Raw genomic sequence first — 27915 nt, forward strand, 5'->3', positions numbered from 1 at the left:
AAGAATATGGTCAGTAATAAACCGGTCCACGTTGCAAAAGATGTTGGGGACCCCTGCTCTTAACCATGAAAAACCCATGTTTTTTATTGCCTTCTGATGTTAGGGCTTATGGAATAGTGATATTTAACAGACACACATTTGGATATCCTCAGGCACATCACTGTATAACTGTAATTGTTAAATGATCGGCTGACATGAAACTTCAGTCTGGCATTTTTACTAACCATTGGTATGGGAAACCATATTGAGCAGGTTGTGAACTGTCTCCATTAATAAAACTTGTTGGTTCTGTAAGACACTGTTGTTTTCCGTAGCAATACTCAGGTGCTTCTCAAGCTCTCCAATAATTGTGCTCTGTTTCACCAACAGGTCCTGTATCTCCAACTTCTCCTCTTTCATCAGCTGCAGCTCTGTTTCGTGTTTACCTTCCAATTCTAGGACTTTCTGCTCCAGAAAGCTGAAGACAACAAGATAACAAGAGGAATTTCAATGTGCCTAGTAGAATATTTAACACACATACTTCTTGTACAAACATTCTTCACTCTCCTGACCCATCCAAAGATTTCTGCTGCTCCTAAAGTCTTTGTAATTAAAGTCCACTTTGGTACAATTTGATATACTGTGTGATTCCTTCGGGAGTAACAGTTACATGGAGGGTATTGGTAGATTAAAGTGTTCAAGATTTCTTTGATAAGGAAAAAAGTCTTATGATCATATTATCTTATTTCATTGTAAAATGTTTTTTGAAGTGCACAGGAAAAATCAAGACAGCAGCATCTGAAACAGCCATTTAATCAGTACAATTAAACTAGCTCCATTTCAAAATATAGGATCACAGTATACAGATTTAAACACGGTGGGACCAAATATCTTCTCATACCTTTACTTCACAGAGTGAATTAGTATGTACTGAATGCAGGACAAAAATCATTTTCAGAGGGGTGCTTTTTAATCTACTTTGTTTCCTGGATCACTGCCCACTGGTAAGTGTCCTTGAATAGGTGGGAAGCGCTACAGTAGTTGAAATATTGTAATTTGACACAAGTGAGTGGTTTGCCAAACCGTTTCAAATGAAAGATTAAGAATCAATCAGATTATTGTTTTTTTCTGAATGCACTGATGGGCCATAGCAGGTAAGTACAACTGATATCCTCATCTCAAGGAGGACATTAATGAGTCAGATGGGGTTTTTAAAACAATCCAGCAGTTTCATGGCCATCATTACTAATGATGATTTATTTTTAATTTCAAATCGTGTATTAATTTTAACAGAATTTAAGTTCTGCAACTTCCACGGTGCAATTTAAGCAGACCATCTGAATTTTGAGTCAAGCTTCTGAGTTACCAGTTTGACAGCATTATCATCATAATGAAGCAGCAAGGGATGTTTGAATGTGAAGGATGAAACAAACACGATGTTGAAGGAACTCAATGGATTCAGCACCTTTAGAAGGAAATGGACATGTGAATGATTTGGGTGAAACTCTTCTTTGGGACCCAGTACAAATGGAGTATCTCAACAAGATGAGGAAGATTTCATTGAAACCTATCAAATCTTGAAAGACCTTGATAGAGCAGAAGTGGAGAGAATGTTTCCTATTGTGGGGCACTCTTGGGCCAAAGGGCACAGCTTCAGAATAGAGTGAGTGTCACTTGAGAACCAAGATGAGGTGGAATTTCTTTAACCAGAGAGTGATGAATCTGTGGAAATTATTGCCACAGATGGCTGTGCAGGCCAATTCATTGGGTATATATAAAGGTGATGTGATAGGTTCTTGATCAGTAAGGACGTCAAGGTTATAGGGAGAAAGCAGGAGAATAGCCTGGAGAGGAATAATAAATCAGCCATAATGGAATGACAGAACAGATTCAATGATCTGAAAGGCCTAATTCTGCTCCTATATCTTTTGGCCTTATGGTCTGACCCTTCTAGTACTTCAATCATCTTGTGTGTTGCTCCAGATTCCAGCATCTGCAGTCTCTGTTGCCCTTCCATATTTGAATGTAATATGTTTGGGCGTGAAACCTGGAGCTCTGGAATGAAACCAACATTTTATTAACGCTAGGGACACTGAACACTTGCACTACGTGTTTCTGGCATTACTGGTTTCATTCTTCAACTTTCACTTTTAAATCATTATAATTCAAGAACTGTCACATTTGATAGGAGAATGTCCAAAATAATATTTTGCCAAAAAGACTGGAGAATAGGTTCACAAATGATCTAACAGTCAACTCAGAGGTGTCTGCCTGGATCTGCATTAGACAACTATAAATTCAGTGGTCAAATTATTAGGTATACCTGTATATCTGCTTGTTAAGGCAAATATCTAATTAGCTAATCATTTGACAGTAGCTCAGTGCATGAAAGTATACAAACATGGTCAAGAATTGCATACAGTTACTGTTCAGAACAAACATCAAGATGGGGAACAAATGCGATCTAAGTGACTTTGACCATAAAATGTTTGTTGGTGTCAGATTAGCTGGTTTGAGTATCTCAGAAACTGCTGATCTCCTGGGATTTTCACGTGCAGCATTCTCTAGAGTTTATAGAGAATGATGCATAAAACAAACAAAAAAACATCCAATGAGTAGCGGTTCTGTGAGCAAAAATGCCTTGTTAATTAAAAAGTTCAGAAGGGAATGACCAGACTGGTTCAAGCTGGTCGGATGGTGACAATAACTCAAATCACCATATGTTACAACAGTGGTATGCAGAAGAGCATTACTGCATTCACAACACATCAAACTTTGAGGTGGATGTGCTACAGCAGCAGAAGATTACAAATATATATCCAGTGGCCACTTTATTAGATACAGGAGGTACCTAGTGAAGTGGCTAATGAGTGTAGATACCGACTGAAATAGAAATGCCTTATGATTTAGAAATGAAAATAGGGATGGGCCATTGTCTATTCAGCTTGTGACTGATCTAGGTCCAATTCCAATTATCTGCTTTCAGTCCAAATATCCTGATATGTTACAATCTCTAGATCTCAACCATGATGTTTCAAACGATACCACACTCAAAATCCTTATGAAGAGAGAATTCGATATTCCATAGAAAAGTCATGCTGACAGAGTTACTTAGATTTTTAAATTTTTGATGTTATAGAATACTAAGACACCACAAGAATAAATTGTGGAGCTCTTTGTTGCTGCATATCTGAACTGCCGGCCTAGCAATGTGAGGCCCGAGGCGTTTCAGTAACAACACCTGCATTTAAACACACCTGTTCTTTTCCTGGAGTTTAGTAATTTCCTGTGTCTGCACCATGATTTGTTTCTCCAGTTTATTGGTTGACAACGAGTTCTCTAACAGCTGTATTTCAAGCCGTGATGTTTGATTCAGAACCTTAAAAAAAAACACAAATTATCATTCAGAGCAAAGTTCTCGCTTCAGACTTGATGCAACACCTGTAGAATGTTGAGGAATCATATGATTTAAACAAATAGCTTGAAACCAATGTTGGTTACAGCCAGAATGACGGGTTTTGGCATTTTGTGAGATTTTTCTCCCTATTTGCATGCAGTCAGGGGAAAGTCAATGTGAATTTAAAGCACTTGAAGCTATTTTGAACGACAGGTTTTCAGTGTCTTGGAATATTTGCTTCAAGGAAAGGATAATAGTTGGAAATATAAACTATATTTCTCTCTTTGCAGGTACTGCTTGACGCACTGAACACCTCCAGCATTCTCTCAAATTTTTCTTTAATTTAGGAAATTGCAGACTCTACAACATATTTCACTGAGAGGCATGTAGCTACAGTAGATCTGGGTGAATTATGAATAAACAGAGGCAAACGAATTAGGGATAAATATAGAGCGGACAAAACTTCAAGCGCTCCGTTGTTTTGTGTAAGCAAGTATGTACATACCAGAGTAAAGATTCCAGTAACTAAAATTTCTTCTGTCTCAAAAGACTATATCAATTCCTGTTATCCTATAGTTTTGTGACTGGGTTGAAAGTGGTGCACTAATAGCTACCAGAAAAGGGAATACCAGAGTTAATACTTTCTCTTTTTCTCGTGTCTTATCAACGATTCACGTTCTTCAGGCAGTGTAGTAACAAGAAAACAGAGCGAGTGTTGACTCCTCAGAAATGGCAGGATGAGGGAGAAAGAGGTCAGACAAAATATAAATGCTTAAAAACTTGCAATCCCAACCACAAATCATGAGTCACATTTGGTTATTCTGAAAGCACTTCCTCCAATGGAACTAAAAGATTAAAAACTCTACAAACTGGATTGAACTGTACCTTCTCCATTTGTACCTGAGCCTACTGTTCTTCCCTGTTATTGTTCCCTCTTATTATCTACCACTGAAAGTGGTGGATACAGCCCAGTCTTTCACAGGCAAATTCCTCCCCACAGGTGAGCGCATTTACAAGGAGCGCTAGCACAATAAAACAGCATCTATCATCAAGAACCTCCGCCATCCGGGCCATGCTCTCTTCTCACTGCTGCCAATAGGCAAGTGACACAGGAGCCTTATGTCCCACACCAAAGTGTTCAGGAACAGTTACTACCCAACAACTATAGGCCGCCTGAGCCAGTATGGATAATGTTACTCACCTCAACTCTGCACTGATTCCACAACCTACAAGCTCACGCTCAAGGACTCTACAATTCATGCTCTTAGTATTATTTATTTATTTTCTATTTGCACAATGTGTCTTTTTTTCACTTTCGTAAACACGAGGAATTCTGTGTAGATGCTGGAAATTCAAGCAACACACATCAAAGTTGCTGGTGAACGCAGCAGGCCAGGCAACATCTCTAGGAAGAGATACAGTCGACATTTCGGGCCGAGACCCTTCTCGGCCCGAAACGTCGACTGTACCTCTTCCTAGAGATGCTGCCTGGCCTGCTGCATTCACCAGCAACTTTGATGTGTGTTGCTTTTTTTCACTTTGATTGTCTGTCCGTCTCTGTCTATGTATAGTATTCATAAATTCTATTACTTCATGTTCCTGTTAATGCCTGCAAGAAAATACATCTCAAGGTAGAATATGGAGGCATGTGCATACTTAGATAATACGTTTACTTTAACTTTGAATTAATATGAACACAACATCATGAGAAGGGTAAATGCAAGCAGGCTTTTTCCACTGAGGTTGGGTGGGACTACAACTAGAGGTCGTGGGTTATGTGTGAAAGGTGAAAAGCTTAAGAAAAAGAACATGAGGAGAAATTTCTTTCCTCAGAGGGTTGTGAGAGTGTGGAATGAGCTGCCAGTACAAGTGATTTCAAGTTTAAGAGAAAATTGGCTATGTACATGGATAGTAAGAGTATGAAGGGCTACGGTCCGTGCAGGTTGGTGGGAGTAGTCTAAATGTTTTGGCACAGACAAGATGGGCCAAGGGACCTGTTTCTGTACTGTACTTTTCTATGACTCTATGTCCTAGTTCTGATCTCCTGTCTCCCTTGATCCTCACTAATTTCCTTTCCCCGCTTCCAAATTACTCTGGTGGATTCCTGTTTTCTTAAATAAAACTTCAATTCTGTCCACTCTGTAGTTAATTTTGCTCTTGTTATATTACTATTACAGGCTCAGCATTACCATAGAGTGAAATGCCACACGTCCTTGCCATGGGAAATGTCACAGAACCTTTCCTTGTAATAACTTGCATTATGACAATCAGGATGAAAATTTTACGTTCTTCATCCCAGTATTTTTAGCTACTTCCATCGAGCTCAGAAAAGAGAAAACCATTAATCTACTGAATAATATAATTAGCTGGGAATACAGACCCATGTGGAGTAAATAGGCTTGAGACAGTAATGAGTCATCAGCTATGATCAGAAGTGCAGCACTCAGCAAATAACTAGTAACATACAGAAGGCAAACGTTTACAAAGATGAAATAGTGATGCAAGTTGCTGAATACAGAAAATATACAGTAGTAAGCGAATGTTCGTAAAGGATTAATTGGCATTTAGGTGAGGATATAATGAAATTTTTTAATGAATTCTTTACAATCCTGTTGAGTTGTGAATTTATGCCCTTAAATCAGTTGTTGAGAAATCACAATTGTCAGTGTTATGATCAAATATACTGTTACTTCCTTTCAAGTTAGACAGCAAAATAATAACTGCGCCAAGGAGAGATCAATATATGCATCCAATTTGGTGCACTTCAGTTCAAAGTTCAGAGTAAATTTATTATCAACGTATATATATGTCACCATATACAACCCTGAGATTCACTTTCTTGCGGGAACCTCGGTTTGGAATCCTCTTGCTAGGCCTGTGGAACAATTCAGTGATATTTTAGAAATATGTCAAAATTCACTGCTGTTAGTCAAGCGCAGATGATGTCCTGGATAAAGTGGAAGGTCTACCTGCGTTTCCACATCGGTGAGTTTGCGTGTTTGTTCTGCAGTCTGAGTTAGGAGATTGGTTCCTATTTCCAGCATGGCTGCAGTCTGGTTGTGCACAACATTCCGTTGGATCTCCACTATCTCAGTCTTCACGCTGTCCTGAATATAGTCTTCAAGCTGTAATGAAAAAATAGAACACAAAGATTCAATAAGAGATAAGTGAATCTATTTGTTCAGTTGCAATAGGCAATAAATTATCTTTTTGAAAAATTGATTAGATCTCCACAAAATGAGATATAATCCTTAGTATCTTATCATTAGAGATTCTATTGATGGAAAGCCTTTTCATCATCGTCTCTTCCAGGGAGGTAGTTAAATAGCAGCACCTTTTGAAACTGGGAGCCAAGAACTAAGATAACATGCTAACAGCAGAGGAGGGAGTTCCACTGCAACTTCTCAAACTTCTTCAGAAATTATTTCCACTGATATACTGTAGATCATCAAGAGACTTGCACTAACCAATGATGGTTAGGCCCTTACAACCATTGAACGCATCCACACGAAACACTGTCATAGGAAGATGAATCAGGTTTAATATTACAGGCATATAGTACGTCATGAAATTTGTTGTCTTGTGGCAGTGGTACAGTGTGATACATAATAATGGAAAAAAACGTGAATTAGATTAAGTGTGTGTGTGTATATATATATATGTAAAAAGTAGTGAGGTAGTGTTCAATGAGTTCAATATCCATTCAGAAATCCAATGTCAGAGAGGAAGAAGCTGTTCCTGTGCTCCTGAATTGTTGAGTGTGTGCCTTCGGGCTTCTGTATTTCCTTCCTGATGACAGCTATGAAAACAAGGCACGACCTGGGTGAAGGGCGTCCTTAATGTTGGATGCCTCCTTTTTGTGGCTTCGCTCCTTGAAGATGTCCTGGAAACTATGGAGGCCAGTGCCCATGATGGAGCTGAATATGACAACTCTCTGCAGCTCTTCCACCCTGTACAGTCAGGCCCCCATAGCAGACAGAGATGCAGCCAGCTAGAATGCTCTCCATGGTACATCTGTAGAAATTTGCGAGTGTTTTAGGTGACATAGCAATTCTCCTCAAACTCCTAATGAAATATAACAGCTATCATGCCTTCTTTGTAGCTATGTTAATATGTTGGGTCCTGGTTAGATCCTTCGATATATTGATACCCAGGAACTTGAAATTGCTCACTCTTTCCACTTCTGACCACTCTATGAGGACTGGCGTGTGCCTTTCGTCTCACCCTTTCTGAAATCGACAAGCGGTTCTCACTGCTGCTATCAGGTAGAAGTTACCACAGCCTCAGGACTCACACTACCAGGTTCAAGAACTGCCCCTCAACCATCAGACTCTTGAACTAAAAGGGGTTAACTACACTCACTTGCCCATCCATTGAGATATACTCACAACCAATGATCTCACGTTTAAGGACTCTTTATCTCATTTTCTCGTTGCTTATTGCTATTTATTTATATTTGCATTTGCTGTCTTCTGCACTCTAGTTAAACCTTCATTGATCCTGATATAGTTACTATTCTATAGATTTGCTGAGTATGCTGCAGGAAAATGCAACTCAGTGTTGTTTATGGAGACATACGTATACTTTGATAATAAAACTTACTTTGAATGTTGAATTTTAAGTAAAGCTAGATTAATTTCTACGTTTCTAATTCCAAATCCTTGGAGTCTCATCTTTAGAGGTCCTTTTCATCTCAGTCTCTTCTAGGGAGGTAGTTAGATAGCAGCACCTTCTGAAACTGGGGGCTCAGCGCAAAGATAACATGCTAACAACAGAGGAAGGAGTTGAAATGCAACTTCTCAAACTTTTTCAGAAATTCCTTCCATAGAGATGCTGTGGATCCTCATGAAGTAGGCACTATTTATAGTTAGATCATCTTCTATGTATCTAATTTGAAGTGTGAAGTTTAAGTACAAATTTATCCTCAAAGGAATACATACCAGGGATTAAGTGCTATGTAAATTACCCTTTTGCAGCGGCAGCACCGTATATCATAAATATAACCAACATGCAGTACATTATGTACACTTAAATTAGCGTAAATATACATAACTTATATGACATAATAAGCAACAATAATATTATAGTAATTTGAAAGAAATGTAGTCCAAGGTAGAATTGAAATGTTTTTTCAGGATGTTTCAAGAACCTGAAATGGGCGAGTGAAAGAATTACTCTAGATATTCACACCTACTTACAAACTCTCCTGAAACTTCCAATTCTCACTTCATAGCAGCATTTTCTGTTGCTTCAAGTTCCCATCAACACTCAACCAAAGAAACAGTAGTCATTTGGAGAAATTACCTGGAATTCCTCCCCAGCAATTTATAGATGATTTCTAGCATTTATTTTAGGCCATTGATTTTATTTTTAAATTGAATATTTTATTTCAAAAGAACAGGAATTAAGTATTTTGCTTTATACTTCAGGCTGAATAATACAAATATTAAATTCAATTTATTTTATTGGCACATCTGTTACAAAAATATGTCATCATAGCAATCATATTTTCCTATTTTCCAATGCATATCAGTCTTCCAGCCAATGTGACAGTAACGCTTGTAATGGTTGCAAGTTTTCTCCTCACATTCGAAGAAAATGGCAAGAGGCTTCTGGGAAGACAGATTGCTGGGAATGACAGCACCAGTCCACAGGGGAACATATAAATCTGCACCACCCCTAGAACAAACAACTGGGAAGGAAATTATGTTTGCTTGTTATGAGAAATGGGATTATAGCAAATTGGAAGCCTGGTTCACACAATGTTTAGTAATATATTCCTAATGGAAAACAAAAATCAGACACAATACAATAAAGTAACAGAAATTATTGTTAAAAGAGCCCAACGTTCCCACGGCCTTTCATAAAAGTGCTTTCCAGCAAAATTTGTCAGACACATAATGAGATATTAATATAGGTAACCTTGCTTGATAAGGCAAGTTGCAAAGAATATTTCAAAGAAGTACGTCAGTAGGTACAACAGGATAAGCTAAAGTTAAAAAGCCAATATTAAACAACTGAGATCAAGGGTGAGCAAGTATTTGCAGTTAGATGAGAGAAAATACCTTGAAGGCTTGCACGGTTAAAGGAGGTTACAAAGATAGAGAGGGTGAGGCTGAAGGGGAATTTGAACACAAGGATAAGAATTTTAAAATCAAGGTCTTGCTTAAGCGAGGTCAATGTCAATGAACAAGTATAAGTCTGTAATGGGAATGGGAATTAAGAAAAACTATTGGTGAGATAGAGCAAGGTGTCATTGACAGGCATTGGCTCGCTCAGTAGCACAATGGTTGATGCTGAGGCCGTATAGTTAGAACAACATGGGTTTGATCCGAATGTTCTCATTGTGACTACATGGTATTCTCTCAGAAAATTAGATTTTCCTTCCACATCCCCAAGATGTGCTGGTGGGGTTATGGGCCACAGTAAATTATTGGTTATGAAAGTGAATGGCAAAATAATCAGGGAGAATTAATGGGCATGAGATTGAGAATATGTTCCAGGAAAGTAAGTGGGAAAATGGGATTGACAGGTTGTTCTGAGAGATGGATTAGAATTGATGGACTGAACAGCCTTCCTCTGTCAAAAGAAAAATGAAAAGCTGGTTTTCAGGTGATGTTTCTAACTGGCAGGTACCACCATAAAGAAAGTAGAGGACAAGGAAAAATTCTTATTGGATTGCAGATTGGAGAGGAGAGAAGAAATAGCATTGTAAATGATTTGCTGCCCACAATGGCTGAATGACAATGTAGCCAAGGAGATATGGACCCAGGAGGGTGGAGTGAGTGGAAGAGAATAGTTAAAGGTGAGGAGCGATGCACAACCATGGTCACACAGGATGTCAATGGTGACTTGATTAGAGGCTACTCTGTTCCACTGGCAAGGACAAATCCCTGATGCGAGAGATCAAATCAAGATGTTCTGAAACTCCTGCATGTTTAGAACCATGGAGGGAAGGAAGACGTAGAGTAACAATTTAACACAAACCTGGTTTTGGTTTTCAAAGCCCAAGTTCTGCCTCAGAGTCAGCCAACTGGGGTGGAATTTTCAAAGAGATGTTGAATGCAGTAAATGAACGTGGTTACTTTTAAGAAGGAAAATACAATAACTCTTAATAAACTGTCAATGAAATTTTGGTTATGACAATGGCAAAAACAAGAAGTTAAATTCTTGTTTTTATTGTTGAAAACGTGTAGAAAGTTGGGCTTCTATCATCCTTGCTTCTCTGAATTGGCAACCTAAGGGGAAATTCGGCAATAAAGAATTTAAATTAACTTTATTTGACAAACATACATCAAAATATGGAAATGTGGAAACGCACAGTGAAATGTGTTGCTTGTGTTCAGGGTGTGCTGAAAGCAGCATGCTTCTGACGCCAGCTTACTGCCCATAATTTACGGATCCTAACTCATACGTCTTTGGAATGTGGGCAGAAACCTGAGCAGTCAGACAGAACTCATCCGTAACAGGGATAGCACGCAAATACTTTACAGAGAATGGTGGGAATTAAACCCCGATCTGCAAAGCACTTCGCTTACCACTACACTACTGTGCCATTCAATGAATCAGAGGAGGGAGTTGTTCTGAGAGAATAAAAAATGTTGGTTTTGGAATTGGGTAAAATAAGTGAAAATTTATTTTAAAAAATGGCACAAGACACATCGGATGTGAGAAAGGTTTCTGATTAGGATATAGCAGTCAACTTGGCAGTGCAAGGTATTAAGGCGGTTTGTCAGACTGTTGAACAGAAGAACCCCTGTTGTGCTTTTCATTTCACAGAATTTGTAGGATTCTATCCAACCGTATTTTCACAGTACAGAAGCAGTATTGCGTCATCGCCATATTGAGTCCTTTCTGCAGACATCTGCATGTTGTTATTGCAACAAAAACATTTAAGTGCATGCTTGTTTGACGCCTTTAATGGCTAATTTAAATCTTGCATGAACCCAGTGCTTCAAATCAGATTGCATTGGTGGACGTGCAGAGCGGTGGGGATGAGCTGTACCAAGGCTGTTAGGGCTGGAGTTGGATTAAATTCAACCCACGGTAATGGCATGAAAAGGCCTTTCTGAGAGCTCAGACAGACCCACTCCAGATGAACGATTCACCCTCACAGATGTGACCCCACAAGCACTGACATTTCCATAATGCAGAGTTAATTGGCACTAAATTGGCACACTTGCTCAGAGAAAGGCCTAAAGGCAGCCAAAGGGAAAAAAACACAATGGTAAAACAGAAATCTGCTCTTCTGGAATTGTTGTGCATTGGAATGTTTCTCTGGCAGGATTAGTGGTGTGTTTCGCTATCTGACCAACACTATATCTGCCTTGCAAGTGATTACAGTCTGCTATACTCCAGCAAACATTCTCAATGAATCAAGGCCCCATTTAAGGTTATTTATATCTTCAGATATAGTCAATTAAGGGAAGGTGTGATTATTAAAATTTAGCTGGAAAAAATGAGTGGCAGGAAAGTTAATGGATTTATAGATCTTTAAACATTAAAGTTAATCAAAGGATGGGAATTCAGTGCTGAGCAGTGACACGGAGATAAAAGACCAGCCATGACATTGAATGGTAAAACAGGTAGTTGAGGAGTGTGGGTGGAGTGAGGTTGGTACTGGGGGCAAGTGGCCAACTACTGCTTCTGTTTTGGAAGGGTCTCGGCCCGAAACGTCGACTGTACCTCTTCCTATAGATGCTGCCTGGCCTGATGTATTCCACCAGCATTTTGCGTGTGTGCTGCAGATTTCCTCGTGCTTGCGCTTCTATTTTGTTATTTTGTTGTTCAGTAAACAAATTGATGGGCTGACTGATTAAAATGGAGTTATCTTAAGGTATGCAGATAGATGTTAAATTAAACCCCAGTGTTTTGATCAAAAGTAAGTCTTTTTTCATTCAACATATGACCAGTCATCGAAAGGAGAGTTCTGCCTTAGTGGGGTCTACAGAGAAATGACTGGTTCCAGGAAAGGATGCCCCAGTACAGAGGTCCAACATATATAAAAGCACCAAGATTTGATGTCATTGCGTCTGCAGAAAGTAGATTTCACAGGTTCATTCCCTAGTAAATAACAGTTCATGCACTGGTGAAGAAAGAAAGAAATTCATATTCGGACAACACACTCCAGTCTGGACCCGGTCCAATCACTTAAAGTTAAGGTAATTCCAGACATGTAATGTTTACTGACATAATTAGATTTAGATTTTTAAAACATTAATCCTTAGCACTAGACTCAGAATCAGGTTTATTAAGGGGGAGGAGAAGATGGCAGCGCGACGCAGCACGCGCGGCCGCTCCGAATTGATATCGTATTTGTGAACTAAGGTGCCATGCACAATCCTGATTTGATGGAGACAGCTGTGAGAAGCACGGAGGAACATCTGGAGAAACTTCTGAAATGCCAGCTTCACTGTCGCTGCTACTGTGCAATCGAGAATCTCCAGAGGGGAAGGCCCCAGATCGTCGGCTTTGCCTATTGCCTGTTGCCGGGGTCAGGGTCGAAGCGCTCGGCAGAGATGGTGCTCAGTGCTTGGTGTCAGAGAGCTGGTTGGAAACTCGAAGTTTTTGAACGGACTCTGAGTCGAACTGTGGTCGGGTGCTTCCAGAGTGCTGCATCGGCAAGTTTGCGGCACTGGAATCTCATGGCAGGGAGAGTTTCTCCCTTCAACCGTCTGCGTGAGATGATGGTACTTTCGAGAGACTTTGAGACTTTTTACTGTGCCCATGGTCTGTTCTTCTATCAAATTACAGTATTGCTTGCACTGTTGTAACTATATGTTATAGTTATGTGGTTTTTGTCAGTTTTTTTAGTCTTGGTTTGTCTTGTGTTTCTGTGATATCATTCTGGAGGAACATTTCTTAATGCATGCATTACTAACTGACAATAAAGGAAGACTGTGTGTCCTCATAATCTAATCTAATCACTGGCATGTGATGTCAAAGTTGTTAATTTAGCAGCAGCAGTTCAATGCAATGCGTAATCTAGCAGAGAGAGAAAAAAAATAAATTAAATTAAACATAATAAATAAATAAGTAAATCAATTACGTATATTGAACAGATTTTTTTAAATGTGCAAAAACAGAAATACTGTATATTTAAAAAAAGTGAGTTAATGTCCAAAGCTTCAATGAACTGTCTAGCTTCACTAGACTGAAAGTGTATTTAAAATAAAGATAACAGGAAGCCTAATTATCATAGGATCATAAAGTTATACAGTGTGGAAACAGGCTACTTGACCCAAATCATCCATGCTAACCAGTGAACAACTTACTGTATGAAGCACCTCAACCAGCACTTTGTCCATAACCCTCTATGCCTAAGCAACTTAAGTGATCATCTAGATCAGGGGTTCCCAACCTGGTGTCGATGGACCCCTTGCTTAATGGTATTAGTCCGTGGCATAAAGACCGCTGGGATCCCCTGATCTTGATACGTAAATGCTGTCAGTGATCCTGCTTAGAGCACTCTCTAAGGTGGGACATCCCAGCACTTCACCACTCTTTGGATGAAGAAGCTGCCCCTCATATACTCTCTGAATTTACTGTATGTCCAGCAACATTATCTCCCTCTGATATGGGGAAAGCTTTCCTGCCATCTGCCCTATTTATATCGCTTATGATTTTCTATATCTCACATGTTTCCTCTTAACTCCTCCATTCCAGGGAGAACAAACCTAGCTTGTTATATTATTCCTCAAAACTGGACTGTTCCATCTGCAGAAACATCCTGGTGAACCTCTGCACCCTCTCCAGCACTTATAATCCTCAATAGCTGCCACCGCACTCTGCTATTGTACTACTGCACAGCTGTGGTCTGAGCAAGGTTTTATAAAGTTGAAGCAAAGTCACCTGCTGCTGAACCTCTTGGCCCCAACCAATAAAGGTTTTCCATATGTCTTTCTGGCCATATTGTCTACCTGCATTCAAGGATCTACAGACTTGTCCTCTGGAGTCCACCTTTTCTTCAATACTCCTTCAGGGACTCCTCTTCATGATGTGTGTCCTAGCCATACTGGTATTTCAAAAATGCATTACCTCACATTCGTCTGCATTAAACTTAACATGCTCCAACCGATCTCAGCCTGAAACGCTGACTGTCTTATTGCTTTCCATAGATGCTGCCTGACTTGCTGAGATCCTGCAGCGTTTTGTGAGTGTTAATCTGCTCCATCTGCCACTTTTAGCCAATTTCACCAACACACTGTTAGCGATCTGAAGCCTAAAATGACCACAACTCTGCCTATCTTCACAATCAGAATCAAGTTTAATATCAGTGGCATATTCATGAAATTTGTTGACTTTACGGCAGCGGTACAATGAAATACATGATAAATAAATATAGAGAAAAAACTGAGCTACTTTAAGTATATATGTCTATTAAACAGTTAAGTTAAAATCAGTAGTGCACTGGTATTCATGGGTTCAACGTCCATTTAGAAATCGGATGGCAGAGGGGAAGAAGCTGTTCCTGAATCATTAAGTGTGTACCTTCAGGCTTCTTCTGTACCTCATTCCCATGAGAAGAGGGCATCTCCTGGGTGGTGGAGATCCTTAATGATGGATGCCGTCTTTTTGAGGTATCACTCCTTGAAGATGTCTTGGATACTACAGAGGCTGGTACTCATGATAGAGCTGAATAATTTTACAAGTTTCTGCAACGTAATTCAATCTTGTGCAGTAGCTCCACCACTCCCCCCACACCAGACAGTGATGCAGCCAGTCAGAATGCTCTCTATGGTACACTTTCAGAAGATTTTGTGTGATTAGTTGACAAACCAAATCTCCTCAAACTCCTAATGAAATATGGCCGCTATCTTGTCGTCTTTATAGGATGCATCAATAATCAATACTTTGCATCCAAGTCAGGTCGTCAGAGATATTGACAAATAGGATCTTAAAATTTCTCATTCTCTCGACTTCTGCTCCCTCTAGGGGGATTGGTTTGTATTCCCTCAACATCTTCATGTCATTCGCAATCTTACTGATCTTGCCAAGTAACTTACAAACGCAAAGATCCTAGCACCAATCTTTATGTCACAACTAGTTAAAACATTTGCATTACAGTCTCTTTCCTATATCCAAGTCAGTTTTGGATCCAGCTTGCCAACTTGCCTGGATCCCATTGACCCTAATGTCTTGAACTAGTCTCCTATATAGGACCTTGACAAAAGCTCCCGTGAAGACCATTTAATTCATATCTATTACTCTGTTGTCATTTTTACACATTGTTACCTCTTACAAATTGGTCAGACAGGAACTGTGCATGACAAAGGCATGTTGGCTGTCTCTGATAAATCCCTGTCTTTTCAAGAAATCATTAATCCACTCCCTCAGAAATGTTACCAGTATCAACCCTATAAATGACGTTACCACTCTCTGGGTTTAGAGAGTGAATTTGAGGAGAATAACAAACAAGCTCCAGGTAGAAAGGTTAGCAGTAAAGTGAATGATATTTGGCCCAACTTGATCAACAAAGATGGCCTTCATGGGAGTTTTAGTCAAGGTCCCACATAGGAGACTAGTTCACGACGTTAGGGTCAATGGGATCCAGGCATCTATCCATACGACAATGCCCCATCCTCAAAAATGATCTGACAGCTAACTTGAGCTTTGAAGCTGACCAGTTGTTCAATCCATCCAACATGTGAAATTTTGTGTATGTTACTTATATTTACAAATATTACAATTCATTCTAAATCTTTCAGATACATGAAAACAGAACACATTGTACGTTAATTTTAAGCACTAAAATTATTTCATTTTATTCATAACTGTAAAATAATTTACATCTGTAACTGCTGGTTAATTACAGGAAGCTGGAGATTTATCAGAAATTCTCTGGCAAGAACTTCTCTGAGAGCTCAGGCCATTCATGTTTATATGGATTTCCAAAAAAAGGCCTGACTTTCTTGACATTTATGTGATAAAACTCTTAAATGCAAAATTGGGTACTTTTCTCAGGAATATCCAAGGTATTAACTCTGTTTCTCTCTCCACGGATGCTGCCTAACCTGCTGGCTATTTAAAAAATTGTTGATTTTATTACTGTATGAAGTACCCCTGCGGGAAACAATACCAGATAACCAATTGCAATTTCTTGGAAGCTTTATGTCAAAGCTGCAGAATAGTAATAAAATCAAAAATAAAACTGCAATAATTTGTGGAATAAAGACCCTGAGAAGCTCAAGAACTATTCAAGTCCTTCTACTAAATCATGAAAGCCAGTCGTCATTTAAATAATTTTGGAAGTCTTAATGAGCCAAATGCACAGCACATGCTGGCTGTGAGCACAAGTGCTTCCAGGGTGTTTCATCAAGAGCACTCACATAGATGCTTCTCAACACCCTGTGATGTTAATTTTGGCACACAAAGTGTGACAGCACTACAGGTGCTGAAGATTACATTATCAGCTCTGTGCCCTTTCAAAAGAGGCAACATTTGATCAGCTGTAAGACAAAGATAACTTGAGAATTCTTCAATCCTTTTCACAAAGCTAACCGGAATCAATTAACTGAAGCTATTTTAAATTTTTACAAGATCATGAATGGCTCCAGATTAAACGTAAGGAAATTACGATTCCAAATTGAAATTGGTGCTTCCTCATTAATATCATAAGATATAAATTTCAAAAACCTTAATACCTCATCTTGAGAAGTAAAATATAGCAAGACTGGGAAGACTCAGCAAGTTAATTGGCATTCCAGGTAATCATTTCTTTTTGATAGGAAGAGAAACATCTTCCAATTCATAACCCTGAAATCATTCGTGCCTCCCACATTTCCTCAGGAAGCAATGCATCAGAATGTAACATCATTTGGCTGATCAGTTGACGTGGCCGTATCAAGTGAAGACTAATTAAGCAGGTGTTGTTTATGTTCTCTTTTTTTTAACTTAACCCTTCAAATTCTGAACTAATTTTAATGTTTTCAATGAAAAAGGTGAACCAAAGATAAATGGATATTGATTGGCTTATAGCAAAGAGGCTACTCAGGCTAAAAAATTATAAGCAACACTCACAAAATGCTGGAGGAACTCAGGGTATAGTTGATACTTTGTGCAAGGCCTTTCATTAGGATTAATTAAATAAAAAATATATAATTGGGGGAAGGGAAATTAAGAAATGTCTGAGGCACAAAACAGAACTTGTGTCAGCTTTCCTGACAGATAATGAAATATAAATATTGGAAATCTAGGGAAACAAAAGAAAATGCATATTCTTTAATACTATCAAAATATAAGTTCCAGAGAAATTAAGAAGCCTGAAAGATAATAGATACCCTGGATCTGGTCTGCATCTAAGTGTTTTAAAAGAATGGATATTTGTAATGACTTTCTAAAGTTCTCTAAAGTTCCAGTCTATTGGAATATTGCAAATTTAACAGCATTATTCAAGACAGGAAGAAGGAAGACTAGCTAACTGGATATATGCTGTCAAATATACACAGGAATTCATTATTAAAGACATTGCTACAGAGTACTTTTACAATCTTAATATGGTTACAAAAACTGTTGTAAGGTTTTGAAAAGAAAGTGATCTTTGCTAAATCCAACTTAGTTTGGAAGTTACAAACAAGGAAGAACCAACAGAATTATTTTGTCTCTTATCCAGATGCATCACAGCGTGGTAAAGGAACTTCCCAAGTCTACCATGAGAACATTCCCTTCCATTGACTGTGTCTACTCTTCCCACTGCCGTTGTAAAGCAGCCAACATAATTCAAGATGCTTCAGACTTTGATCATTCTTTCTTCTGCCCACTCCCTTCTACCATTGGGCAGAAGACACAAAGGCTTGAAAACATGTACCAGCAAGCTCAAGGTCATTTTCTACCCCACTGTTTAAAGACTGTCCAATGGACCTCTTTTCAATAAAGATGAACTCTTATATTTTGCTCTACCAAGGGCCCAAGTGGCCTGATAGCTTATTTGTGTAGAGGCAGTGCAATTTCTCTGTTGCTGTGACAGTAAGTCCTGCATTCTGCTTTTCCATTCGTACTAGTTTGATAGGTGTTTTGTTGCTCTTCACCCCTTGTGGTGCATTGGGTGGCAACCTTGCTGTTTCTTTTGCATTTGTCGGCTTTTTGATGCTTAACTCAGCATGGATGGAAAGTGTCCAAGGAGCATGCAGGATTTGAACCCGGGACCACTCTCCTCGAAGTCAGGTGCAGCTTCCACCACGTTACCAGTCAGGTATATTTATGACCCTATACTTGAAATTATCTTTATAGATGGCATGCAAAATAAAGCCTACAGTATATGTCTGTACGTGTGATAATAATAAACCAATTATCAATGACCAGAGAAAGGGGATATGGATATTCAAATGGAATTTGACTTAGCATTGTACAAAAGGTTGCTGTTAAGTAATGGCTAATGGTGTTGCTTGTAATATATGTGTATGACCAGAGGATTGACCAAAGATAAAATTTAGAAACAATGTGTAAAAAGGTCTTCTTCAGGTTGGCAGGCTGCTACTGGTGGAATGCCACAAGGATCAATATTGAATTGTTAGCAATTTGCAATCTACATTAAGGACTCAGATGAAAATAAAATGCAAGAGATTTTGCAGATGCTGGAGACCCAGAGTAACACACACAAAATGCTGGAGAAACTTTATAGGTCAGGCAGCATCCATGGAGAAGAATTAAGAGATGACATTTTGGGCCAGGTCCCTTCAGCAGGAGTGAAAATAAAATACAATGCTTTCATATTTACAACAATAGATGAAGAAGATGCAAACATAGTTTGTCAAGACAAATAGACAACATTTCTTTTCCCTCCTTTTGAGCAAGTATATGGGGAATGTGAGGTTATTCACTTTGGTATGGAAAATAGAGCACTTCTGAAACAGTGATGAATTTGCAATGGTTGATGGCTTATTCTATGAAAGATAAAAAGTTCCCACATATGTTCAGCGAGCTAGTTGAAAGCAAATGATATACCAATTTTTACACATGTATAAGGAAATCCTGTTGTAGTTGTGTGAGACTTTGATGAGATCACATCAGGTGCCCAGCCACCATACCTAAGCTGAGATATACTGTTCCTTGATCCTTGGAGAATAGGCAAAGAAATGGCAGATGGAATACAGTGTCAGGAAGTGTATGGTCATGTACCTTTGTAGAATAAATGAAAGAGTTGACTATTTTCTTAATGGAGAGAAAATACAAAAATGGACATGCAAAGGGACTTGGGATTCCTTGTGCAGAATTCCCTAAAGGATAATTTGTAGGTTGAGTCTGTTGTGAGGAAGACAAATGCAATGTCAGCATTCATTTCCAGAGGACTAGAATATAAAAGCAAGGATGAAATGTTGAACATATATAAATCACTGGTGAAGCCTCACTTGGACTACTATGAGCATGTTTGGCTGCCTTATCTTAGAAAGGCTGTGCTGAATGATTCCAGGATTGAACTGCTTGTCATATGAAGAGTGTTTGATGGCTCTGGACCTGGTTTCAGTAGAATTCAGAAGTATGAGGAGTGACTTCATTGAAACCTATCATATGGTGAAAGGCCTTGATAGAGTGGATGTGGAGAGGATGTTTCCTATGGAGGGAAAGTCTAAGACCAGAGGACACAGCATCAGAATAGAGGGGCGCCCTTCGAGAACAGAGATGAGGAGGAATTTCTTTAGCAAGAGGTTGGTGAATCTGTGGAATCCTTTGCCACAGGCAGCTGAGGAGGTTAAGTCTTTATATATATTTAAGGCAGAGGCTGATAGGTTTTTGATTGGTCAGGGCATGAAGGGATATGGGGAGAAGGCAGGAGATTGGGGCTGAGAAGAAAATTGGATGAAATGGTGGAGCAGGCTCGATGGGCCAAATGACCTAATTCTGCTCCTATATCTTATGGTCTTATGGTCTTGAAGCTGCCTAGCAAAGTTTTATTTGATTCATTCTTGGAGTAGAGGTCTTGTCCTCAGAGTAGTCATTGTGTAAGGTTAGCCTGTGATGGGTGAAATGATAAAGGTTCTCAAAGTAAAATTTTAGAATCTGAGAGGAATTCATGGTTTATCTTTTCCCTCAGCTTGATAAACTCAGACATAGGGAGAGGTGTCTTTGGAGATGGAGAAACTCATTTAGAGATGAGTTGAGAAATTGATTCACTCAAGTGGAGATAAATCTTCAGAATTCTTTGCAATTCTCTGCCTTGATGGGCTGTTGATTATTTTTTGGCCATTGATTGTAATCAGAACTAAGATTAGCTTGCTTTTAGCACTAACTATTAGTGTATGTATTTATTTATTGAGATACAGCATGGAATAGGCCATTACAGCCCTCAAGCCACGTAACCCAGTGATCCACTGATTTAATCCCAGCCTAATCATGGTACAATTTTACAATAACCAATAACCCACCAGGTATGTCTTTGGACTGTGGGAGGAAACTGGAGCGCCTGGAGGAAACCCACACAGGGAAAACGCATAAGCTCCTTGCAGGCAGCAGCAGGAATCGAACCCAGGTCACCTGTACTGTAAAGTGTTGTGCTAAGCACTACGCTACCACTATATGGGTTTTAGATCAGCAATAGGGAAACTGGTTAGAAATGTGTACTTCAAGTTCATAGTTATCCATTCTCTTTACTAATGGCTACCCAAACCCAGGGGCGGTGTAAACTATATCTGCTCCCTTTGTAATCTATCCCTTTCTTCTTTAAGGTGGAAACCAAAACACTACAGTTGCTGAAAATCTGAGATAAAACACAGAATTTTGAAGTATATTGTTTAGCTACGCTGCGGAGGGAGGCCCAGGCTGACATCCTCAAAATTTTGAATTAAAATGTAAAATGGAAGGTTGCAATCGAACAGAAGTAAAATTTGCAAGGAAGATTAAAGGTAAGGATGGCTTTAGAATTAACCAAACAAAACTTCCTTAATACATTTCTGCTGGTAACCTAAAGCAACTGAAGATAAGACAAGTTTAGAATGTTTTTCATTTAATGTAGCTGCCTCATTGAGTATTCATTCTGCTGCAGTCGAGTCAGCTGTAAAGTCTTAATCAATTGGGAAAAGGAGGGAAGGATTATATTATATTGTTACAGAACAGCCCCAGGGTTCAGATGACATCATAACCTATAAAGGCAAGGCTTCCTGTAAAACTTCCCTTTTGTTGTCAGAGGATTCTGTAATGTTGAGGCTTGATTGTGAAGACTAGGAAGCAACTTTATTGCCAGCGGGCTGTGGTCAGCAGTCTTGAGAGGAAATAATAAGCTTATCTCACTGCTTCCTATGACATGATTTACTTATAATACATATTTGTGTGATGCAGTTGTCTGCACTTCACCAGGGACATGGTCACATCTTATAACTGCCATCAGAGAGGAGGTACAGGAGCCTAAGGTTCTGGATGGACAATGAACAAACCCATGAATGCTACCTCACATTTTTGCTCTTTTTTGCAATATCTATTTAAGTTATTTATAAAAATATATTTCTTACTGTAATTTATAGATTTTTAGGTATTGCTCTGTATTGTTGACACAAAGCAACAAATTTCACAGCATATCTAAGTGATAATAAACCTGCGTCTGGTTCTGACTTTACTCAATACCTGATAGGTATTGTTCTTGAAGTGAATGGAGTTATTGATAGCTCTTAGATTGCAATAAACTTCTGCTAAGTGAGGATTTTTTAGGGTCAAAATGTTAAGTTACTTACTCAAAATTTTTTGAGTCTCTAGTTTTAAGAATCATGTGTGTAGCTACAAAGAGACATCCTGTTTCCAATAATAACTTATTTGAATTTTCAGAAGGCCTTTGACAAGGTGCCGGACATGAGGCTGCTAAGCAAGATAAGAGCCCATGGAATTACGGGAAAGTTACATACGTGGATAGAGTGTTGGCTGATTGGCAAGAAACAGAGAGTGGGAATAAAGGGATCCTATTCTGGTTGGCTGCCGGTTACCAGTGGTGTTCCACAGGGGTCTGTGTTGGGGCTGCTTCTTTTTACATTGTACATCAACGATTTGGATTATGGAATAGATGACTTCGTGGCTAAATTTGCTGATGATACAAAGATAAGTGGAGGGGCCGGTAGTGCTGAGGAAACAGAGTCTGCAGAGAGACTTAGATAGATTGGGGGAATGGGCAGAGAAGTGGCAAATGAAATACGATGTTGGAAAGTGTATGGCTATGCACTTTGGTAGAAGAAATAAACGGGCAGACTATTATTTAAATGGGGAAAGAATTCAATGCTCTGAGATGCAACAGGACTTGGGAGTCCTCGTGCAGGATACCCTTAAGGTTAACCTCCAGGTTTAGTCGGTGATGAAGAAGGCAAATGCAATGTTGGCATTCATTTCTAGAGGAATAGAGTATAGGAGCAGGGATGTGACGTTGAGGCTCTATAAGGCGCTGGTGAGACCTCACTTGGAGTACTGTGGGCAGTTTTGGTCTCCTTATTTAAGAAAGGATGTGCTGATGTTGGAGAGGGTTCAGAGAAGATTCACTAGAATGATTCCATGAATGAGAGGGTTAACATATGAGGAATGTTTGTCCACTCTTGGACTGTACTCCTTGGAGTTTAGAAGAATGAGGGGTGACCTCATAGAAACATATTGAATGTTGAAAGGCATGGATAGAGTGGATGTGGCAAAGTTGTTTCCCATGGTGGGGGAGTCTAGTACGAGAGGGCATGACTTAAGGATTGAAGGGTGCCCATTCAGAATAGAGATGCAAAGAAATTTTTTAGCCAGAGGGTGGTGAATCTATGGAATTTGTTGCCACGGGTGGCAGTGGAGGTCAAGTCATTGGGTGTATTTAAGGCAGAGATTGATAGGTATCTGAGTAGCCAGGGCATCAAAGGTTATGGTGAGAAGGCGGGGGAGTGGGACTAAATGGGAGAATGTATCAGCTCATGATAAAATGGCAGAGCAGACTCGATGGGCCGAATGACCAACTTCTGCTCCTTTGTCTTATGGAATTCCCTCCTTTTTTTGTGCTGTGCTCATTCTGCCTTCATTACTTCAATTGGACAAATTTGAACCAAAGGAGTAAATTACTTTCAATGCCTATGTTTAAGAGTCTGACAGAAGGCAGGTCTGATTTAACTTGCAAAACTTCCTCTTTCAATTTCAGAATTTCAGCTGTTAGTCAGGACCAATTTTGGGAGTCTCTCCTTGTGTAGCTCTCTCGTGCAGTACTCCTTCTGCCATGTCAAAGTCAGCTGTGAAGGTTTTAATCAGAACTCAGTGTCAGGATGTATGAGGTCATAGTGTTAAAGAATAGCCTAAAGGATCAAATGACATCATAGCCCATAACAACAAGATTTCCTGTAATATTTCCCTTACTTTGTCTGGATGTGTCATGTATACCATTCAGAGGAGATAGACAAAACCAGATCAAAGACTTCATTGCCATTGAGTTGGATTGGCAAGCTATGAGAGGAAATAATAAACACCTCCTCTGAATTATCTAGTGTTGTGAATATGTTAGATATCCCACAGAAGCAGTCATCATCAGGCGAATCACAAGTCTTGCCAGTCAATTGAGTGATGATGTAACTTCTCAGCATGGAAGTATATGGTTACATAGTAAATAAATGTAGGTATTTTCACACATGGTAAGCCATTAGTGATTCAATGTTTTGAGTGCCTTTTAGTGCACAGGTTAAATGGAATATATCAGTAATGTTTGAGTAATCCTGGAAAATATATTGTTTGATGAAGTTTATATATTTCATTATGGTTATATGTAAAAATATGTGAATTGCATATGTCATGACAGTACATGTGCATGCCTCGCTTAAAGCAAAAAGCAAAATATACTCGTATCCCCAGCTCTCTTGCTTTCCTTTCCATCCATCTTTATGATTTGGAGTTATAAAACTTAACAGACACTAAATGAAATAGGATACTCATCATAAAAGCAGGTCAATTTGGCCACACAAACCTTGCCCCCAACCTCCCACAATCCATCAACATCTAATACCGTATTCTTCAGTTCATTCTTCCTTCTGTTTTTATTGCGTTTTCACCATGGTCCTGGAGGATCGTTGTTTCGTTTTTACTGTGTGCTGTACCAGCAGTTATGGTTGAAATGATAATGAAAGTGACTTGACTTGACTTTATTATATTTATGCAGTTTGTGTCAACTAGGCTTGATAGACACTTCTATATCCAAAGATTTAATAATAGACCAATCATATTTGAGGAGGAGAAACAACTGCGTGGCCAGATTCTGCTCTAGCTCAGTCGACAAATTTTCAGGTGACACCAGTATGGTGGGCTGAATTTCAGATGACGGTGAGACGGAGTATAGGAAGGACTTAGAAAGCCTGGTAGCATGGTGCCTTTCCCTGAATGTCAACAAAATCAAAGACTTCAGGTCGGGAGGAGTATGGGGTGTGGGGTGTTGTGGTGTACATTGACCCATTACATCATCGGTGCTGAGTCAAGAGGGTTGAAGCTGCAAATTTATTGGAGTAAACTGCACAAATAGCCTGCCTTGATCCAGCCATGAAGATGCAATGATCAAGAAAGCTCAAAAGTGACTCTACTTCATTTTTCAACAATTTTTAGAGATGGATGATATAAAGTATCCAACAATGCTTGGTATTACTCCTCCTAAAACTGCAAGAAACTACAGAGAGCTGTGGACAGCCTGCCCTCTGTGGACTATGATTACACTTGTCACTGCTTTAAGAAAACAGCCAGCATAATTAAAGACCATTCCCGGCTCAGACGTTAAAAAAGCCTGAAAGCAAGTACCACCTGCCATTGGATCCTCGATTTCCTCACTTGCAGATCCCACTCAGTTCAAATTAGCAATAACATCTCCTCCACAATCTCCATCCGCACATGTCCACAATTCAGTGTGCTCGTCACCTGCTCTACACTCTTTGCACTTATGACCTTGTGGTTAAGCACAGTTCCAATGTCGAATTTAAGTTTGCTGATGACACTACTGTTATTGGCCAAATCAAAGGTTGTGATGAATCAGCATACAGGAGGCAGATTGAAACTCTGGCTGAGTGGTGCCACAACAACAACCTCTCACTCAATGTCAGCAAGACTGATGAGCTGATTATCGACTTTAGGAGGAGGGAAGAGGAGATCCATGAGCCAGTACTCACTGGGGGATCAGAGGTGGAGAGGGTCGGCAATTTTAAAGAGAAATCAGGGCAGTGCTTCTACTTCCTTAGATGGTTGCGAAGGTTCAGCATGACATCTAAAACATTGAGAAACTTACATAGCTGTGTGGCGGAGAGTATATTGATTGGCTGCATGGTATGGAAACATCAATGCCCTTACACGGAAAATCCTACAAAAAGTACTGGAGCTGAGTCCATCACGGATAAAGCCCCCCCATCATTGAGCACATCTACATGGAGAGTTGTCGCTGGAAAGCAGCATGCATCATTAGGGACTTGCACTATCTAGGTTGTGCTCCCTTCTCACTGTTGCCATCAGGAAGAAGGTACAGGAGCTTCAGGACTCACAGCACTAGGTTCAGGAAGAGCTATTACCCCTCAATCATCAGGCTTTTCACTTAATTTCGCTTGCCCCGTCACTGAACTGTCCCAGCAACCTCTGGACTCACTTCCAAAGACTCATGTTCTAGATAGTTATCACCTACTTATTTATTATCATTATTATTATTATTTCTTTTCTTCTTTTATTTGCAGAGTTTGTTGTCTTTTGCACACTGGTTGTCCACTGTTGGTGCAGCTTTTGATTGATTATATTATGGTTATTGAGAGAAACATATACTGTTATTAAATGTATTTTGAACTTTGAACTTTTAATCAGTCTCAAGGACACCTTCTATTCTGCCATTTTAAGACCATAGAACAGTCCCGATACGAGAAGATGGACTATTGGCTTCACAATCTATGCCATTGTAACCTTGTTCATTATTGTCTGCCTGCAGTGCACTTTCTCCTTAGCTGTAAAATTTATTTGCACTCTGTTATTTTTCCCCGTATACTATGTATCTCAATGTACTGTTGCAATGAAAAGATAAATATGTATTATAATGTATGGATCTACTTCTTTTAGCGCACTGACTCCCCTTAGCAGTACTTATTGACTGATAACTTACCCATGCACATTGATTTGTAGCTCTCTCTGCAAAGTGAATATACCAGTTAACCTCACCTCAGCATGTGTACTTTAGCTAATTGATATGTCGTTGTACAGACACAACAAATTGGTGACGAATACAAACTTGAAAGTCAGTGAATATCACCAACTGCACTGACAGTTACAAGATGACAGAATTTGGAGGAAGTGAGAGAGACAGCGAGAGGAAAGAGTGAATCAGTACAGAGAAGGCCGTCATGGATAGTAGCAAAAGTATGTGTGAGTAACAGTGAGAGACGCACAATTAGCAAAACTCTTCTTCTTCTTCTTCTATTTCCGGCTGTTTAGACGTATCTCAGCGTATTACGGCCCTCCGCAGGATGTATAATTAATTATAGAACTTCAAGGAACTCAAATTCTCGAATACAACCTAGTCTCACGTATAAACTGAATAATAGATGTTGATTCTCTTGATGGCCAAACAAAAATTTAATAGAAAGCCAAAATAAATTTAAGCCAGATAGCCTCTTGAACAACATACTTCTTTCAATTTTGTATCGATTACAGTTCAGCAAAACATGCTGGACTGTCTCTGGACTACCACAGTCACATAATCCAGTAGGATGTTTAAGTGAAAATAATGTGATGATGGCCATAGTCAGGAAAGTTGACAAGCTTGATAGTGCTAATGACTGGGAATCTTATATCGCAAGGGTTGAACTGTATTGTAACGAGAACGACGAGGATAAGGAAAAGAAAGTATCCACGTGTCTTAGCTTAATAGGTGCTAAATCATACAGGCTTTTACGCAACTTAGTAACTCCTGAAAAGCTGACAAGCAAGACGTTTGACAAAATTGTTGCAACTTTACAAAATCACTTGAGCTGGAAACTGTTGATAATTGGTGACAGATATAGATTTCACAAAAGGAACCAGTCAAAGGAGAAAAGCATTTCTGAATACATTGCAGAACTGCGCAAACTTTCCCAACACTGTGACTTTGGAGAGGGACTTTTTGATGCATTAAGTGACAGGCTTGTATATCGTATGCATTGTCAAAGCATTCAAAAGAGGCCACTGTCAGAAAGAGACATGACTTTAGAATGGGCGTTGACCATTGCAATATCATTGGAGACAGTAGAAAGGATGCATTAGAACTACAGAAAAAGAGCTTCGAATGTGAAATGCAAAAAATATCCCTGAATGGTACAAAATGTTATTGATGCGGCAGATCCTCTCATGATGCAAATGACTGTTGTTTCAAAGAAAACATTTGCAGAAGGTGTCACAGATAAGGTCACATAGAGGAGGCAAGTCAGACAAAAAGCACAACCAAAGAGAAAAACCACACATTGTAAAGTTTCAAACACAAAACTAAACAAATATAGAAAGTGACTGGATGTGAAATTGAATCAGACAACACAGAGTCTGAGAAAGGTGAACTGTCAAGCCTGGAACTGCATAGTATTTCTGAAGCAGATTATGAAATCATATGGTTCACAACAGATGTACCTGGT

At 39.3% G+C, this 27915-nt stretch overlaps 1 protein-coding gene across 2 annotated transcripts in view; it reads right to left on the reverse strand.

Annotated features, from left to right (window-relative positions):
- The window catches only part of angpt2b (angiopoietin 2b), a 237846-nt gene that overhangs the window by 94417 nt on the left and 115514 nt on the right, over positions 1–27915 (reverse strand). For both annotated transcript variants that reach the window (XM_072247096.1, XM_072247095.1), the window contains exons 3-5: positions 6346–6501; positions 3237–3358; positions 225–457 (exon numbers count right to left, since the gene is read on the reverse strand). In XM_072247096.1, the coding sequence (XP_072103197.1) occupies positions 225–457; positions 3237–3358; positions 6346–6501 (511 nt within the window). The remainder of the gene's footprint in view (positions 1–224; positions 458–3236; positions 3359–6345; positions 6502–27915) is intronic.

The sequence above is a fragment of the Mobula birostris genome, chromosome 30 (assembly GCF_030028105.1).
Source record: "Mobula birostris isolate sMobBir1 chromosome 30, sMobBir1.hap1, whole genome shotgun sequence".
Lineage (NCBI taxonomy): Eukaryota > Metazoa > Chordata > Chondrichthyes > Myliobatiformes > Myliobatidae > Mobula > Mobula birostris.